General features: G+C 47.8%; 1 protein-coding gene and 1 pseudogene across 3 annotated transcripts in view; both read left to right on the top strand.

The window, feature by feature from the left end:
* The window catches only part of LOC144499025 (small ribosomal subunit protein uS5-like), a 62,137-nt pseudogene extending 54,587 nt beyond the window's left edge, over positions 1-7,550 (top strand).
* The window catches only part of LOC144498711 (xylosyl- and glucuronyltransferase LARGE1), a 436,258-nt gene that overhangs the window by 238,437 nt on the left and 178,460 nt on the right, over positions 1-19,361 (top strand). For all 3 annotated transcript variants that reach the window (XM_078220258.1, XM_078220260.1, XM_078220259.1), the window contains 2 exons: positions 8,070-8,356; positions 13,891-13,973. In XM_078220258.1, the coding sequence (XP_078076384.1) occupies positions 8,070-8,356; positions 13,891-13,973 (370 nt within the window). The remainder of the gene's footprint in view (positions 1-8,069; positions 8,357-13,890; positions 13,974-19,361) is intronic.

Genomic DNA, 19,361 nt, shown 5'->3' with positions numbered 1-19,361 from the left:
GCGGAAACATAAACTTGCATGAGAGACAGTACAGAGGAGATTTACGGGGTTCTTGCCTGGAATGGAGAAATTTAATTATGAGGGAATAAAGTTTAAAGTTTATTTATTAGTGTCACAAGTAAGCTTACATTTAACAGCACCGACATCCCATTGTTACAGTGTATGCGAGATACAAGATGCACTGCGGCAACATGTCAAGGCTCCTCCAACAGCAGCTCCAAAACCCATGACCTTTATCAGTGGAAGGTCAAGGACAGCATGAATACCGCCAACTCAACAAGAGAATCTGTGTTAAACATAGCGTGCAACAGGATTCTAATCCAGGATGCCCATCGCAAAGACAACTCACTATACTCAGCTAATGTGTTTTGAAGTTCGTTATAAACACTTTTGATGGCTCTCAGTCTTGTCAGTTCATACCTGCAAGACTCAGTGCAAACTGAGCAGTGATCTGTCAGAGTGAATGAACTGGATAGGTGAGCAAGGAGCTGGTAACAAAAGGCGATGACAGTCAAGGTGTGCTGATGGCTGATGTTCTGATAGGATGTCAGAGTCCAGACTGCCAAAGTAATTCTTCTTCACCCAGCTCAAGGAAGGCTCCCGAACATGAGGAGGACAAAGGAAATGCTTCAAAGATACCCTGAAGGCTCACCTCAAGAAATGCAACATAGACGCCAACGCCTGGCAGGTCCCTGCTCAGAAGGGACCTACTTAGAGGAACCTCCTGGTAGAAGGGACACAATTCTTCGAGGACATCCGACGGCAAGAGGAGATCCGGAAACGAGCCTTAGAAAGGAATACCAGTCTTCAAGGACTGAACCCACCTCCCAGAAACACCTGCTAAGTGTGCAGTTGAAGATGCGACTCTAGGATTGGGCTCATCAGCCACACAAAGACCCACAGAACCCACGGAGTTTCTTAGGTGGACAATCGTATTCATTAGTGAATGATTATAAAAGAAGAAAACTTATTAAAGAGTCACATTATGCAAAGTGACATTCCCTTTTTCAGAGAGAGATTTGGGGAGGTGAGGGAATGGCTAATTGTGGAAGACCCATTGATATGACAGAGGGTCAATTGTTTTGGCAAAAATGTCCCTGCTGCGTCTGGTCAAGGCCCTAGGGCACTTTAGTATCAAACAGTACTTGGGGAGATGATGGTGTAGTAGTAATGTCACTGAACTGGTAATCTAGGTTAATGCTCTGAGACCATGAGTTCAAATCCCACCATGGCAGCTGGTGGAATTTATATTCAATTAATAAATCTATTTTTACTAAAACAAGTCTGGAATTTGAGGGAAGTGAGTCTTTAGAACTCTCTTCCTCAAAAGGCAGCGAACACGGTAGGTTACAATCAGATCAGCCATGGCCTTATCGAGTGTTATTTGTCATTTATATTAATGATTTGGATGAGAATGTAGGAGGCATGGTTAGTAAGTTTGCAGATGACACTAAGATTGGTGGACGGTGAAGAAAGTTATCCCCAATTGCAACGGGATCTTGATCAATTTGGCCAGTGAGCTGACGAATGGTAGATGGAGTTTAATTTAGATAAATGCGAGGTGATGCATTTTGGTAGATTGAACCAGGGCAGGACTTACTCAGTTAATGGTAGGGCGTTGGGGAGAGTTACAGAACAAAGAGATCTAGGGGTACATGTTCATAGCTCCTTGAAAGTGGAGTCACAGGTGGACAGAGTGGTGAAGAAGGCATTCGGCATGCTTGGTTTCATCAGTCAGAACATTAAATACAGGAGTTGGAATGTCTTGTTGAAGTTGTACAAGACATTGGTAAGGCCACACTTGGAATACTGTGTGCAATTCTGGTCACCCTATTATAGAAAGGATATTATTAAACTAGAAAGAGTGCAGAAAAGATTTACTAGGATCACAGTATAGAATTTCACAGTAAGTTCATTGCAGTGTTAATGTAAGCTTACTTGGGGCAATAATAAATAAACCTTAAACTAAACCTTCTCAAAGGCAAATAGAGATGCGTAATAAATGTTGGCCTAGCCAACGACAACCACATCTCATGAGTGAATTCAAAAAATGAAGACCACCTCCCCACATCTACAAAATCCCATTGGTCGAAATGAAAAGTAAGATATTTTTGACCTCAACGAGTTGAGATATTCTTCATTTTATCTTGGGGCCTTTCTACATTTCCAGCCCGATGACCTCTTGATGAGGCACAAATTTAAGTGTAGCTACAGGTGAACCTCATGGATTTGAAGGCAAATGATTGCTCTGGAAGTACATTGGCAGAACGATGAGACGAGAGAGTGAGTTGGGACAACAGGCAGATTCTCTAATTGGCTGGATGTGACAAGTGGTGTTCCACAGGAATCACTGTTTGGGCTCAGTTATTCACTGTTTATTTATGATTTGCATCATGTCCAAAGATGTGCGGGTTAGGTTGATTGGCCATGCTAAATTGACCCTAGTGCCAGGCGATTAGCAGGATAAATGTGTGGGGTTTCGGGAATAGGGCCTGGGTGGGATTGTGGTTGGTACAGACTCGATGGGCCAAATGGCCCCCTTCTGTACTGGAGGGATTCTATAATGGTCATGGGATCGAAAGCCCTGGCTCGACTCACCTGGATGCACTGTGCGCAGTCTGGGCACTATAACTTAGGAAGGATATAGGAGGGAGTGCTGCGTATATTCACCAGAAGGATATCCCGACTGCAAGGCTTAAATTAGGAGGCAAAATTGCACAAACTAATGTTGTACTGTCTGAAATTTAGACAATGAAGGGATGATTTGACTAAGATACAAAGAAGAACAGAATGATGGAAAAGATTTTTGTTGGTTGGGGAGTCTAAGACTAAGGGGCATAGTTCTAAATGAGAGGCTGACCTTTCAGGAGTGAAATTAGGAAATAATTCTACAACACAAAGTGGGAGAAGTTAGGAACGCTATACTGCAAACAGCAATTGATGGTAGATCAATTATCAATCTTAAATCTGAATTCTGACCTAAGCGTATTGAGTGACATGAGGCAAAGGTGGGTAATTAGAGTTAAATTGTAGAACAGCGATGATCTCATTGAATGTCAAAGCAGGCTCAAGGGGCCGAGTGGCCTATTACTTTTCCTACATTCCTATGATTGATGCAGTGGATGGGAAACAATGTTATGAAGGGTGACTTGAGATATTCTCTCCTCTGGAACTACTACTTTTATCTTTCTTCTTTCACTTTCTATGTAAAATGTATTGCATTTACCTCATGCTCATTTTCTGAAGACCGGGATACTTTGTCTGTTATTTCAAAGGGAATGAAGCATAAACATAGTGACATCTTGCTAAAACTATACGAGGCACTAGTTGGACTCACACCTGGAACACTGTGAACAGGTCCCCTTATCTAAGGAAAGATATACTGGCATTGGAGGCAGTCTAGTGAAGGTTCACGAGGTTTATCCTGGGTATGGAGGGATTTTCTCATGAGGAGAGATTGAGTAGGTTGGGCCTGTACTCATTACAGTTTAGAAAAATGAGAGGCGACCTTATTGAGACATATAGGATTCACAGGGGGCTTGATGGGATAGACGCTAAGAGGATATTTCCCCTTATGGGAAACTGTATGAACCAGAGGGCATAATCTCAGAATAAAGGGCCACCCGTTTAAGACAGAGACGAGGAGGAATTTCTTCTCTCGGAGGTTAGTGAATCTGTGGCACTCTTTATCACAGAGGGCTGCAGAGGCTGGATCATCAAAGAATCATAGAATAATAAGATCACTACAGAAGGAGGCCATTTGGCTCATCGAGCCTGCACCAACAAAAATCCCACCCAGGTTCTATTCTCTCCGCCCGCCGCGACTCCCTCCTCCCCGCCGCGGCTCCCTCCTCCCCGCCGCGGCTCCCTCCTCCCCGCCGCGGCTCCCTCCTCCCCGCCGCGGCTCCCTCCGCCCGCCGCGACTCCCTCCTCGGCTCCCTCCTCCCCGCCGCGGCTCCCTCCTCCCCGCCGCGGCTCCCTCCTCCCCGCCGCGGCTCCCTCCTCCCCGCCGCGGCTCCCTCCTCCCCGCCGCGGCTCCCTCCTCCCCGCCGCGGCTCCCTCCTCCCCGCCGCGGTTCCCTCCTCCCCGCCGCGGCTCCCTCCTCCCCGCCGCGGCTCCCTCCTCCCCGCCACGGCTCCCTCCTCCCCGCCGCGGCTCCCTCCGCCCCCAGCGACTCCCTCCGCCCCCAGCGACACCCTCCTCCCTGCCGCGGCTCCCTCCTCCCCGCCGCAGCTCCCTCCTCCCCGCCGCGGCTCCCTCCACCCCGCCGCGGCTCCCTCCGCCCGCCGCAGCCCCCAGCGGCTCCCTCCGCCCCCAGCAGCTCCCTCCGCCCCCAGCCGCTCCCTCCTCCCCGCCGCGGCTCCCTCCTCCCCGCCGCAGATCCCTCCTCCCCCAGCGTCTCCCTCCTCTCCCAGCGGCTCCCTCCGCCCCCAGCAGCTCCCTCCGCCCCCAGCCGCTCCCTCCTCCCCGCCGCGGCTCCCTCCTCCCCGCCGCAGATCCCTCCTCCCCCAGCGTCTCCCTCCTCTCCCAGCGGCTCCCTCCGCCCCCAGCGGCTCCCTCCACCCCCAGCGGCTCCCTCCTCCCCCAGCGGCTCCCTCCTCCCCCAGCGGCTCCCTCCTCCCCCAGCGGCTCCCTCCTCCCCCAGCGGCTCCCTCCGCCCCGCCGCGGCTCCCTCCGCCCCGCCGCGGCTCCCTCCGCCCCCAGCGGCTCCCTCCGCCCCGCCGCGGCTCCCTCCGCCCCCAGCGGCTCCCTCCTCCCCGCCGCAGCTCCCTCCGCCGCCGCAGCTCCCTCCGCCCCCAGCAGCTCCCTCCTCCCCGCTGCGGCTCCCTCCTCCCCGCCGCGGCTCCCTCCTCCCCGCCGCGGCTCCCTCCTCCCCGCCGCGGCTCCCTCCTCCCCGCCGCGGCTCCCTCCTCCCCGCCGCGGCTCCCTCCTCCCCGCCGCGGCTCCCTCCTCCCCGCCGCGGCTCCCTCCTCCCCGCCGCGGCTCCCTCCGCCCCCAGCGGCTCCCTCTGCCCCCAGCGGCTCCCTCCGCCCTGCCGCGGCTCCCTCCGCCCCGCCGCGGCTCCCTCCGCCCGCCGCGGCGCCCTCCTCCCCGCCGCGGCGCCCTCCTCCCCGCCGTGGCTCCCTCCTCCCCGCCGCGGCTCCCTCCTCCCCGCCGCGGCTCCCTCCTCCCCGCCGCGGCTCCCTCCTCCCCGCCGCGGCTCCCTCCTCCCCGCCGCGGCTCCCTCCTCCCCGCCGCGGCTCCCTCCTCCCCGCCGCGGCTCCCTCCTCCCCGCCGCGGCTCCCTCCGCCCCCAGCGGCTCCCTCCACCCTGCCGCGGCTCCCTCCGCCCCCAGCAGCTCCCTCCTCCCCGCCGCGGCTCCCTCCGCCCCCAGCAGCTCCCTCCTCCCCGCCGCGGCTCCCTCCGCCCCCAGCGGCTCCCTCCGCCCCGCCGCGGCTCCCTCCTCCCAGCCGCGGCTCCCTCCTCCCAGCCGCGGCTCCCTCCTCCCAGCCGCGGCTCCCTCCTCCCAGCCGCGGCTCCCTCCTCCCAGCCGCGGCTCCCTCCTCCCCGCCGCGGCTCCCTCCTCCCCGCCGCGGCTCCCTCCGCCCCCAGCGGCTCCCTCCGCCCTGCCGCGGCTCCCTCCGCCCCCAGCAGCTCCCTCCTCCCCGCCGCGGCTCCCTCCGCCCCCAGCAGCTCCCTCCTCCCCGCCGCGGCTCCCTCCGCCCCCAGCGGCTCCCTCCGCCCCGCCGCGGCTCCCTCCTCCCAGCCGCGGCTCCCTCCTCCCAGCCGCGGCTCCCTCCTCCCAGCCGCGGCTCCCTCCTCCCAGCCGCGGCTCCCTCCTTCCCGCCGCAGCTCCCTCCTCCCCGCCGCAGCTCCCTCCGTCCCCAGCGGCTCCCTCCTCCCCGCCGCGGCTCCCTCCTCCCCGCCGCGGCTCCCTCCACCCACAGTTTATTGTGTGTCTTTGCTTTCCTTTGTGCTCCTGCAAGTCATTCTCAAAGTGGAGAAATACCAATTTGTTTGTTTCTTGGGCCCAGTAGGTGTTAATCAGCAGTAATGTCCACCTGATACCATGGGGCATCATGGGGTGCAAAGTCAATGTCCAATGCCATCCAAATGTAAATCTCTGGTAGGTCTTCACTGCTGCTGTGACTTGTCCCAGCCACAGTTATGAAGGAATCTAAAATACCAGCTGATGGATATGAGTCTGATGTTTGACCAGCTTGTGGACAGCCCTGACGGCTTGAACATCAATCTAGGATGTTTAAAAGGAGCTTTCTCAGGGTTGACACTGTTGAAATTGTCTGAGTCATGTCCTGCTTGATGCCTGCTTCATTGTTGATGGGTCTGTCTGACTTCTATTGTTGTTTCTGAATTTTAAAATATTTGCATGACACCTGAGTGGTTTGCTAGGCCATTTTATAGGGCCTTAGCTGTCAGGACCATCTCTATGTGTTTATTATCACCTTCACTTACACTGAAGTGGAAAACAATTGCTGGACAATGGAACTGGTACTCAGTGGTATAACAAAATATCTTCTGTTTTGGCATTTACTTAATGGAATTGACTTGAATCCTTTTAATAGCTATTACCATCAATAATACCTATATAGAAACAAACCTTTTCCCAAATGAGTCCTCCTGAACCCAGTAAAATGTTTTGCTATTGAGAGAAACTTTTAAAAACTATTTCATGGGATGTGGGTGTCACTGGCTAGGCCAGTAGTTGTTTGCCATCGCGAAGATGATGGTGAGTCGCTGCCTTAAACTGTTACAGGCCACTTTTTGACTTTTCTCTCACGGTTTGGTGTAACTGAGTGGCTTGCTCAGATATTTCAGAGCGCAGATAATATAATACTACACTCTGTGAGTGTGGAGTCTCATATAGGCCAGACCAGGTAAGGGCGGCGGATTTCTTTCTGTAAAGGACACTAGTGAACCAATGAGGCTGCCAACTGTGATTAAATGTGTTCCTGGATGTTTCATCACATTACTTGCTCCCACGCCGCAGCCGTTATTTGGCCAACACACCCATCCTTGTGACGTTTGACCTTCCTATACCAATTGGAAAGCAGAAAGGACTCGTGACCCAATTAAATAATGCTTGACTGTCCTCCAAACAGCCCGGTTTCCCCATTTTCAATATTTTTATAACTGGTAAAGAGAAATGAAATAGAAAATCTTTACTGTGCTGATGATTTTTCTCCAGGGGCCACACACAGCAGTGTCCTGGAGACTAATCTTCAATTCCTGGGGACTCCAGACCAATCCTGGAGGGTTGGCAACCCTATGAACCTGATGGGTTTTTACAATAGTTTTGTAGTCATCATCACTGTGATGATCTTGCAATTCCTGGAACTATTAATTAATTAAATGTAAATTAATTGAATTTCAACTCTACCAGGTGCTATGGTGGGATTTGAACCCCTGCTTCAGATCAGTAGCCTGGATCTCTGCATTACTAGTCTCGTGATATTACCACTATGCAATCGTCTCCCCTTTCCATGTTTAGATGCGTCTACATTTTTGCAGTAAGCACCTTTTTATCAGATATCGGACCAGAGGTGACATGAAAAAAAAAACCTTTTCTCCAGTACTTACTGTGATCTGGAATGTACTACCTGGAAGCAGATTGATTAGTAACTTTTCCAACAGGAATTTGACAAATACCTGAAGGGGAATCATTTACAAGGCTATGGGGAAAGAATGGAGGTGTAGAACTATTGGATCACCCGACCAAACAGGTACAATGGACCAAAGGCTGTGCTATGATCCCATGAACTGAAGTGGGGACTAAACCAATGTCATTCTGCATCAAGTCCTGATGAGCAGCAGAGGTTTCTATCTCATTTATCTCAGCTGGACTCAAACTCAGATTCTTTAGCTAAAATGGAATGCCTAACCCACTGTGCCATCCATGCTGAATCCCTCAGGGCAAGTAACTCAATTGAAGGCAAACAGGTTCCACACTGAAAAAAAAATTGCTTTCAGTTTCTGATGATCTTGGACGAGATCTGGTGACAGTCCAAAAGAAGCGCACATTGACTTTTGTGTTCAGTGTTGTGACCGTACTCGTGTCTGTTCATTTGCAGATGAGAAGCCAGTCTCACTCTCTCCCTATGAAGCCCCGGCGAACAGCCCTCGGTACATGTTCAATCAGAGGGAGCGGGAATCCCTGGAAGTGCGAATGCGAGAGGTAGAAGAGGAAAACCAGGCCCTTCGGAAGCAGCTCAGCCTCGCCCAGACCCGAGTCCATCGTCACCGGAACCATTCCAAAAGCTATTCCACAGAGGAAGGCACAGGGGACAATGAGGTGGTGCATGCGTTGGCGTGGAATGGTTCGGAATGTGGCAAACGGCCCACCGTAGAAAAGTGTGAGGTAACTCTACTTCTATTCCTTCATACTTATCTCCAACCTTATGTCCATCTCTGTGAATTTTCCCCATGGTGGTGACATCTTATATTTTTGATAGAACTATAATGGCTTAAAATACAGATGCAGTCAATTTGTTTTATCAGGTTTGTTCCAAATGTCAAAACAATTTAAACTATTCCTACAATCCTGCTCTCCCCTGTATTATACTCTGCTTCCAGATTTTATCCATTTTTCCCTTATAAAGAGTGCAAATGGTTTTTATTTTCATTTTAATTATCCATAATTATGCCATGAATTATGATTGCTTGTTTTATTTGTATCATCATCCAATTGGGCAACTACTACCATGAGGATTTTCAATAAACCAATTTACTGTCTACTTTCGCTATTTGTCTCTATGTCCATCTGTCTGTCCCTGCCTTGGACGCTTTCCACAATACAATGCAACAGGGAGAAATCTGATTTGTGACTTGCCAATGTGCACAGATTATTTCCCCTGCCTTCTGTCAATCTTCTGCTTTCTTTCTTTTCCTCTGGTGTGATTTATTTATTTATTTGCCCCTTGTTCATCCAGGGGTGCTGAGGTCAATTGTGAAGCCACTCCAGCCAACCAGTCAAAATTTCCAAATTATGGTTTGAATCATGGGTCCTCTCAGCTGCATGTCCCATTTTATTGTTTTAGTAAAATACACTCTCGGCCTCCTGGTAGGGTCCATGGGGAAAGACTCTTGCTCCTTTGGACCTGCCGTGATGTGCTAATTGCCATCTTTGTCCATTGATGGGGCCACCATTTGAGGCCAATTGATCTACTGAGCAGCTTAATCCAGTCTGTTCAAAGATTTAACATGAAATATTGCCTGGTGTTATCTCTTTCTGGTACATCGCAGACCAGCAGATTCTTCCGCCCCCCCCCCCCCCCCCCCCCCAAGATGCCCATTCTAATGTTTTGACAATATCTAGCCTCTGAGGGAAATCCATGATCTTTCTTGCTGGAAAGGGAGGTAACCACACAGTCTACAGTTAAACATCTACTGGCCCCAGAAATTAGATCGTGTTGTGTTCATGTCAATGCAACTAGACAACGTACAGCCTGTTCACTTCTTAGAACAAAGCTCCCCTGATGGTGCCACTGCTTCGGATGCGATGCATTGATTCAGAAGCTTTTAACATTTGTCAGTAGTTGAAACCAAACCTTTGATTGGCCTAAGCTTTAAAATGCATTAAAATTACCCAGTGTCCTTCAAAGGATCAAAAGATTGATTATCACCAAGGACCAGGCCTCTGCGTCCTGCTGATCTACAAATCAAAAAACTTGTCTACTTTTTTCACAAATTGCTGGACACTATTTTGAAGTTGAGCATGGAAAATTATTTCTTCCATCCAAACTCAAGTTACTTTATAACAATGTCACAATGTAACATTACAGAAATTCTCCCCCATTTAACCTATCACTGATCTATTCTGCTCCACCTTCTCCACCCCCTCTCCCACTATGTCATCCATCACCTTGCTACCCCTCTTCTGAAGAGGAGTCATATGGACTGTAATAAGTCCTCGGAGGCAGAAGTCCCTTCACCAAAATCCCTTTATTTAATTTGATTTGATTTGATGTTTGATTTGATTTATTATTGTCACATGTATTAACATACAGTGAAAAGTATTGTTTCTTGCACGCTATACAGGCAAAACATACTGTTCATAGAGAAGGAAAGGAGAGAGTGCAGAATGTAGTGTTACAGTCATAGCTAGGGTATAGAGAAAGATCAACTTAATGCAAGGTAAGTCCATTCAAAAGTCTGATGGCAGCAGGGAAGAAGCTGTTCTTGAGTCGGTTGGTACATGACCTTAGACTTTTGTATCTTTTTCCTGAAGGAAGAAGGTGGAAGAGAGAATGTCCGGGGTGCGTGGGGTCCTTAATTATGCTGGCTGCTTTGACGAGGCAGCGGGAAGTGTAGACAAAGTCAATGGATGGAGGTTGCGTAATGCTTGATGAATTGGGCTACATTCACAACCTTTTGTCGTTTCTTGCAGTCTTGGTCAGAGCAGGAGCCATACCAAGCTGTGATACAACCAGAAAGAATGCTTTTTATGGTGCATCTGTAAAAGTTGGTGAGAGTGGTAGCTGACATGCTAAATTTCCTTAGTCTTCTGAGAAAGTTGAGTCGTTGGTGGGCTTTCTTAACTATAGTGTCGGAATGGGGGGACCAGGACAGGTTCTTGGTGATCGGGACACGTAAAAACTTGAAGCTCATGACCCTTTCTATTTCGGCCCCGTTGATGTAGACAGGGGCATGTTCTCCTTTACTCTTCCTGAAGTCGATGACAATCTCCTTAGTTTTGTTGACATTGAGGAAGAGATTATTGTTGCCGTACCAGTTCACCAGATTCTCTATTTCATTCCTGTACTCTGTCTTGCCATTGTTTGAAATCAGACCCACTACATAGAACATAGAACAGTACAGCACAGAACAGGCCCTTCGGCCCACGATGTTGTGCCGACCTTCATCTGAAACCAAGATCAAGCTATCCCACTCCCTACCATCCTGGTGTGCTCCATGTGCCTATCCAATAACCGCTTAAATGTTCCTAAAGTGTCTGACTCCACTATCACTGCAGGCAGTCCATTCCACACCCCAACCACTCTCTGCGTGAAGAACCTACCTCTGATATCCTTCCTATATCTCCCACCATGAACCCTATAGTTATGCCCCCTTGTAATAGCTCCATCCACCCGAGGAAATAGTCTTTGAACGTTCACTCGATCTATCCCCTTCATCATTTTATAAACCTCTATTAAGTCTCCCCTCAATCTCCTCCGCTCCAGAGAGAACAGCCCCACTACGGTGGTGTTGTCAGCAAACTTGAAAATCGAATTGGAGGGGAATTTGGCCATACAGTCATCGGTGTATAAGGAGTATAGTAGGGGGCTGAGAACACAGCCTTCTGGGCACCAATGTTGAGGATGATCATGAAGGAGGTGTTGTTGCCTATCCTTATTGATTGTGGTCTGTGAGTTAGGGAGTTCAGGATCCAGTCGCAGAGGGAGGAGCCAAGGCCCAGGCCACGGAGTTTGGAGATGGGTTTTGTGGGAATAATAGTGTTGAAGGCTGAGCTGTCGTCAATAAATAGGAGTCTGACATAGGTGTCCTTGTTATCGAGGTGTTCCAGGGTTGAGTGCAGGGCCAGGGAGATGGCGTTTGCTGTGGACCTGTTGTGGCGGTAGGCAAACTGTAGTGGATCCAGGTAGTCCGGGAGGCTGGAATTGATTTATGCCATGACTAACCTTTCGAAGCACTTCATAATGATGGATGTCAGAGCCACCGGACAATAGTCATTAAGGCACGCTGCTTGGTTTTTCTTAGGTACCGGGATGATGGTCGTCTTCTTGAAGCAGATCGGGACCTCAGATTGTTGTAAAGAGAGGTTGAAGATGTCTGTGAATAAGCGGTTATTTAAAGTCTGACAACTGCATACAGAGTGCTTTCGGTTAGCAGTCTCAGAGGAACTGACACTCCTGGTTAAATACAAAGCAAGAGACTCCCTGATTGGCCCATCAATTTGGCCCTTATTCAGGGAGTTCATATTCTAACAGGCCCATCTCAATTGCCTGATTAAAGTTGTTACACGGACTCAGAATGTTAGCTGTGTTTCTCTCTCTGCAGACTCTGCTGGACCTGCTGAGTTTATCCAGTATTTTTTGTTTTTTTAAATAAAATCGAGCCACATAAACTGCACCAATAACTAATTCTATGTACATGGTGTCTTTAACTTTGCAGACTGCCTCAAGGCACGTCAGAGCAGGGTTAGCAAGTAAACATTAACTGAGCCAAGAAAGAAGGCATTAGGACATATGATCAAACGTTTTTCTAGGGTGGCAGACTGGGAGCTAGTGTAAAAGGTAAAGTCGCCACAGTCCCAGATGACCGTAGGCTGCTCTCCTCTTTGAGGGAGAGAGCTGACTGGTGGTGATTTAACCTGAGGATCACCACAGCTAGAGGAGGGGCAAGGTTGAGAAGACAGGTCCTTCATGAATAACCTCAGCCAGTACAGAAATTGAACCCGAGCTGTTGGCATCACTCTGCATTACAAACCAGCCATCCAGCCACTTTAGCTAACCAACCCTTCAACCTGGAGTCAGTGTGGGTTAATGAATGGGACTTGGTGCAAGCTCAGAAGCACGAAACAGAGTTTGACTTGGCCGCATGTTTATAGAAAGTTCTCCACCTCCCCCTTCAGGTACTAAGCCCTAACGGTGTTGGCAACCATGATCTTCCATTGGATTGGTCCGTGATTCTGCTAGGCAAAGTACTGTGGTGGTTTGCCATTGCTTTCTGGAGTATAGCTGACCAGGAAACTCTCCCACTCCTACTGCCTACCATCAGGCCTATTGGAAGGATTTACAGGCTGATAATCACCCTGTTTGACCACAGTATGGAGCAGAGCTTCTGGCCCATAGGTTGGGACACTCTCCCTCCCGCACAGGGATTCTGATGGAGGGTTGGGTTGGGTAGGGTGATGTTGTGGAAATGGAAGTAGGCAGTCTTATTGATGGAGCAGATATGTGGTCAGAACCTTACTTCAGGTCCGAACACCACACCGAGGTTGTGAAATGATCAGCCCAGTTCGGATCGTTTAGAGGGATGCAAACAGTGGCAGGGAATGTAGTTTGTGGCAGGGACCAAACGCAGCAGCTTCAGTCTTCCTATCATTTTACTGGAGGTGAAACCAGGTGACCAAAACCTTGGTGAAAGATCCTCAGAAACATCTTAGAAGAGGAGACAGTGGTTGAATTTGGAAATACAATAATTGAAAGCTGGTGGTAAGATTTGATCTCACTCAGAACCCATTCACTTGCATAGAGTTAAAATCAGGCCGTCAGATTTATTGAGGCAAAGGTACAGGCTGCATCCTTCCATGACGCAGCGTGGCAGCATTACTGAAGAGCAGCCTTTGATCAGATCATTGATCAGGATTGTATCTGTTGATAGAAAGTTTACTGAGAAAGAGAGCATTAATGTGATGAGAATTAATTCTAATCTTTTCTATCAGTTGTAACAAAGTTAACTCTGAGTTATTCTAGATTGTATTTCATGTTGTGCTCAAGTCCTCTCCTAATTTTTCATATCTTCCATATCATAGTCCAAGTGGACGGTGATGTGATTTCGAAATTCCACCCATTAGTTTTGCAGTACAGATACCGTCTGATGTTGTACTAAGCCACAGAGAGGAGAAGATCCCATTGTTGGCTTTAGCACTTATTGAATCAATGAGGAGTAAAATGCCCCCGGGTTTCCAGCTCCTTATTTCTCCCCAGCGAGAGAGGTGGTGATATAAAGTGCTGAGTGCAGGCATTTGGTTGAGAACAGGATTGGCTTTGGCTAAGGTGCCCATTACAGCTGAATTGCCAAACAATGCTCACTGTCTGAGTACCATGAACCAGCAAATGTTCCTTCCTCTTCCTTCAGGAGAGAAGAAAATTGGGGAAAATATTCCTTTGACCATGTAAAAATGTAATTGTTTTTGTTTTATGTTTGCAGACAATCCATATTGCCATTGTGTGTGCAGGATACAATGCAAGCCGTGATGTTGTGACACTTGTAAAGTCGGTTCTATTTCACCGGTGTGTATGCGCGATGCTCTCTTTTCAATGATCTTGTTTCAGTATGTGTTTGGCAGAAGCAGGCACCCATGCCCTGAGCCTGGTACAATCATCACATTTTAACTCTCCCATCTATCCTCACCTGCTGACTAATGCACTGTTTGTCTTTTTGAAATAAAAATGCAAACGGAGATAATGAATGCCAACCTGCTAATGAAGAACTGAAAGTGTCCATCACATTCTTACACAAAACCCAATACCTTAATTTTCTAGCAATTACATGTGGTGTTAGTTTTCTCTCTTCCCAAGCCAAGCTCAGAGCTGCAGAGGGATCTGGGTGTCCTGGCCATGAATCACAAAAAGTTTGCATGCAGGTATAGCAAGTAATTAGGAAAGCAAATTGAATGCTTCATAGATTCCCTACAGTGCAGAAGGAGGCGATTTGGCCCATTGAGCCTGTACCAAATCGCTAAAAGAACACCTTAAACAGACCCACACTCCCGCCCTATCCCTGTAACCCCACAAGTTTATCATGGCTAATTCACCTAACCTACACATCTTTGGACGGTGGGAGGAAACCGGAGCACCTGGAGGAAACCTACACAGACATGGGAAAAATGTGCAAACTCTACACGGTCATCCAAAGCCAGAATTGAACCCAGGTCCCTGGCACTGTGAGGCAGCAGTGCTAACCACTGTGCCACCGTTGTTGTTTATTCCAAGGGGAATGGAATATAAAAGTCATGAAGCTCAGTACAGTTGTGGTGAGACTACATCTGGAGTATTATGTACAATTTGGTCTCTTGATTTAAGCAAGGACATAATTGCATTAGAATCAGTTGAGAGAAGGTTTAGTTGATACGGGGGATGAGGGTTATGTTACGAGGAAATGTTGGACCTAAATCATTGGAGTTTTCCAGTGGCCTCGAAGCACCTGACAGCCAATGAAGTAGTTTTCGCCAAAGACAACAAATGTCTCGACTGAGCGTATATCAAAATATCCAGAGGCTGATTGTATTACAAACTGTTAGTAAGCATCTTTAATTATGGCAGGGTGAAGAATTCTGCCCTGCCAATCTCTGCCTCCAGCCTTGGCATGGTTAAACATATGCAAGCACTGTGCAAGCTCATGAAAGGTGCAGGATGCACCGTACTAAAAATAATCACCCAGCTTCTTTGCAGAGCCACAGATAAGCATTTCAGAGCACGAGTTATTTTTCTTTGCAGGCTTTGCAATTTCCCCATTGAAAAATTCATGGCCTCTGTGGCCTTGTTATCGTGAAGAGAAAAATTTACATTGCAGCCAGCTCGTAACTCACACCCAGAAATGCCCCAGTTACATTCCATTGAAAAGCTGCAATATTTAATGCATAAATCACGCTGGGCTATAACATTCAGACACTGGAGCTGTGTAAGTGGTAGTGTCGATTGCACTGAGAGAGCTTGCAGATGCCGTCAGGTTTATATCTAATAATATTTCATACATAAGTATTGCTGGACTTATCTAGCCCAACATCACTTTAGTTGGAGAACACTTAATATTGTTTCTTGCTTTCAAAACTCATCATTGACTTATTTCCAATAAAGTGTATTGGCTTGGTGTCGTTGACTGTCCCTCGATTCAGGGATGACATCTACTCAAGATCGTGAATTTTTGCCAAGGACCTTAGAATCATCCAATGCAGAAGAGGCCTTTCGGCCCATCGACTCCGCACTGACATGCAAGAAACACTGTTAACCACCAGGCCTAGCAAGCCACTCAGTTCAAGGACAGTTAGGCATGGGCAATAAATGCTGGCACAGCCAGCGATGTCCACATCCCATGAAAAAATGGGCATAAACCACATGCACCAGCTCGGTGCCAGACGATGACTCCTCAGCTATCAAGGTGAGGTCACTTGCAGTTGAATAGTGTACTTGGCAGCAATCATGGGCAGAGTGGCTAATGCCATTTTGCTGGTGTTGCAAATTGCTGTGGTCATCAATGTGAGTTGTTGAGGCCTGTTCCTGATAAATGGTCTTGTTTAAAGTTGTTGGTTTTTGGCACTAATTTGGCTAATGTTACAATTTAGGGTTTGCAAGTTGTGGGCAGATCAGTTGCTTGTTGGGCTGAAAGGCAGAGCTGGTTTGCACCACCCTGTGTGGTTGATTCCCTTCCCCTTCTATCCAAAGCTTTGTGGCAGAACCAAGTGATTGACACAGGAGGCTGCCCTTTCATAACAGTGAAAGTTCGTAGCTATCCTCCCTCAGCACTCAGAAATAACTATCAGACACAGCCACCTTAGCCCCAGCATTATATGTCTGCACCAGCTATGACTCCAAATGCACACATACAACCAGATACATTCGGAGTAGGAATGGGCCATTCGGCCCTTCTTGCTTGCTCCTACATTCGATGTGGTCATGACAGATCTGATTAAGGGCTGAATTCCACATTCCTGCCAACCACTGATACTCTTTGACTCCCTTTTCGGTCAGGAATCTGTCTAATTCAGCCTTACAAATATTCAATGACCCTGCCTCCTCCATTCTCCGGGAAAGAGCATTTCAGAGACTCACAACCCTCTGATAGAAAGTTTCTCTTTATCTTGGCCTTAAATGAGAAGTTTCTTATTTTCAAACTACATTCCCTAATTCTATTCTCTCCCACAAGGGGAAACATCCTTTCAACATCCATCTTGACAAGTCTGCTCAGGATCTTGCATGTTTCAATAAGATCACCTCTCAATTCTTCTAAACTCCAATGGATATGGGCCCAGCCTTTCCTCATAAGATAACTATGTCACTCACCCCCCCATCACTGCAGGAATCAGTTAATGAAACCTTCTCTAAAATGTATCTGACGCATTTATATCCTTTTTTAAATAAGTAAACCAAAACAGTACACAGTAGTCCAGATGTGATCTCGCCAATCCTCCTATCTGTAGCAAAACATCCTTACTTTTGTATTCCATTCCCCTTGCAATAAATGACAACATTCTATTTGTCTTCCTAATACTTGCTGTACCTGCATACTAACATTTCCTGATCCATGTACTAGGACATCCAAATTCTTCTGTACCTCAAGACTTCTGCAGTTTCTCTCCATTTAAATAATATGTTGTTGTTCTTCCTGCCAAAGTCGACAAGTTCACATTTACCCACATTATACTCCATCTGTCAAACATTTGCGCGCTCACTTGACCTATCTATATCCCTTGTATCTTCTCCACAACTTATTCCCTTACCTATCATTGTGTTATCAGCAAATCTAGCAACCAGATCTTCAGTCCCTGTGTCCAACTCAGTGATATAGATTGTAAATAGTTGAGGCCCCAGCACTGGTCCATGTGACACTCAACGCATCACATCCTGCCAATCCAAAAATGACCTATTTATGCCTACTCTCTTCCCTGTTAATTCGCCAATCCGCAATCCATGCGAATATGTTACCCTGTGCACCATTTCTTATTTTGTGTAGTGTCTTTTAATGTTGCACCTTGCCAAATCTAAGTACACCACATCCATTGGTTTCCCCTTTATCCACATTGCTTAATTTCACAAAAAACTCTAATAAATTAGTAAAACGTGATTTCCCGTTGACATTTATTATTTATTTAGGGAATACAAAGTCCTTAAGCCAAACAGTTTCTTCTAGTCCTGCTGTGTTAAGTGTGGATATACCTCTGCTGAGTGTGGATTGGACACTTCTATGATGTGGTGCACAGTTTTCTCTCTCCCACAGGCAGATAGGAGGCTGGCACTAATGCCCCATCTGTGGAGGTTGGCCAAGTAGGGACTGTGACCGGCCCTGAACCTGTTGAGGGTGGACCACTCTTTCCGTGAAAGGTTGAAACTAGGCAGCTCTTAGGTTGGGTTTGAGACCAGGTACTTGTTTCATGTCCAGTGATTCCCATTCATTTGTCCCGGTGGAGTTTGCGTTGAAGGAAAAGGAGCAGTATATCAGTGCTCACACCATGCCCCCGGCCAGTACCCAGGCTTATTTGGAGAAGCTAATGATCCTGCTAAATTCCAAAGGAAACTTCATGCAAAGAGTCCACACAAGAAATCCTAGTCGAAGTCCCAAAGCCGAAAAGGAACAATGAAAATCCGCCCTGCGATGACATTGCAGTAGAGCCCGCTCTCTGAACCTTCTTTTCCACAGAACAGTGTTGACTCTGCCCAATTGCACTGAGATTTTCAAAGTGTCCTGCTATAACCTCCTCAATCATACATTCAAACATTTACCTTTGACAGATGTTAAGCTAATTAGCCTGTAGTTTCCTGCTATCCCTTTTGGCTATTTTCCAATTTGATGGGACCTTTCTAGAATCTAGAGAATTTGGAAAATTAAAACCAATGCGTCTACTATCTCAGCAGATACTCCTTTGCAGACCCTGGGGCGAATTCCACTCGGACCTGGGGACTTGTCAGCTTTTAGTTCTGATTATCTGATTATTTTCTCAGTGATTTTCCCTGATGATTGTAATTTTTTAGGTTCTCCCTTCCCTTTCACCTCCTTATTCACAATTATTTCTGAGATGTTATTTGTATCATCCACAGCGAAGATAGATGCAAAATATCCGTTCAATTCATCTGCCATTTTCTTAATTTGCATTCTTAATTCCCCATCCCCACGCTCAAGACGACCAATGCTCAATTTACTTAGGCAGCTCAAAAGCCAAACCTCTGAGCCAATTTGATCACTAATCATCTTGTCTGTGAAAAATTCTATCCGCAGCTTTCTGCAAATTGCTAACATCCTCAGCTCCCCCTTGCCTCCAGTGATGTGCTCAGGCGGTTGAAAAAGGAGGCCCAACACTATAGACTGCCTGACACTGTCTGCCCTTTTTTTTATAGAAACCCTACAGTACAGAAAGAGGCCATTCGGCCCATCAAGTCTGCACCGACCACAATCCCACCCAGGCCCTACCCCCATATCCCTACACATTTACCCACTAATCCCTCTAACCTACGCATCTCAGGACTCTAAGGACAATTTTAGCATGGCCAATCAACCTAACCCGCACATCTTTGGACTGTGGGAGGAAACCGGAGCACCCGGAGGAAACCCACGCAGACACGAGGAGAATGTGCAAACTCCACACAGACAGTGACCCAAGCCGGGAATCGAACCCAGGTCCCTGGAGCTGTGAAGCAGCAGTGCTAACCACTGTGCTACCGTGCCGGTAGCACGGTAGCACAGTCAGTCAATTGTCAGATGTGTCTGTGACCATTGTCTTTTCACAGTGATTTTCTTGTCGCTAGCAGAGTGACATCGATGGTGGTTTTGGAAAGGCCTCTAAACCCATTTCTATCCTTCTGCTGTCCCTAATAATGTGAGAAGTGTAATTGTATCTCTCGCTCCCCGTCTCCCCTACCCTGCATGAACATTCAGAAAGTCATAGTGGGGAGATTGGGGAGTGATTG

This window comes from Mustelus asterias, chromosome 9 (genome assembly GCF_964213995.1).
Source record: "Mustelus asterias chromosome 9, sMusAst1.hap1.1, whole genome shotgun sequence".
NCBI lineage: Eukaryota > Metazoa > Chordata > Chondrichthyes > Carcharhiniformes > Triakidae > Mustelus > Mustelus asterias.
This window is presented reverse-complemented; position numbering and strand designations above follow the sequence as displayed.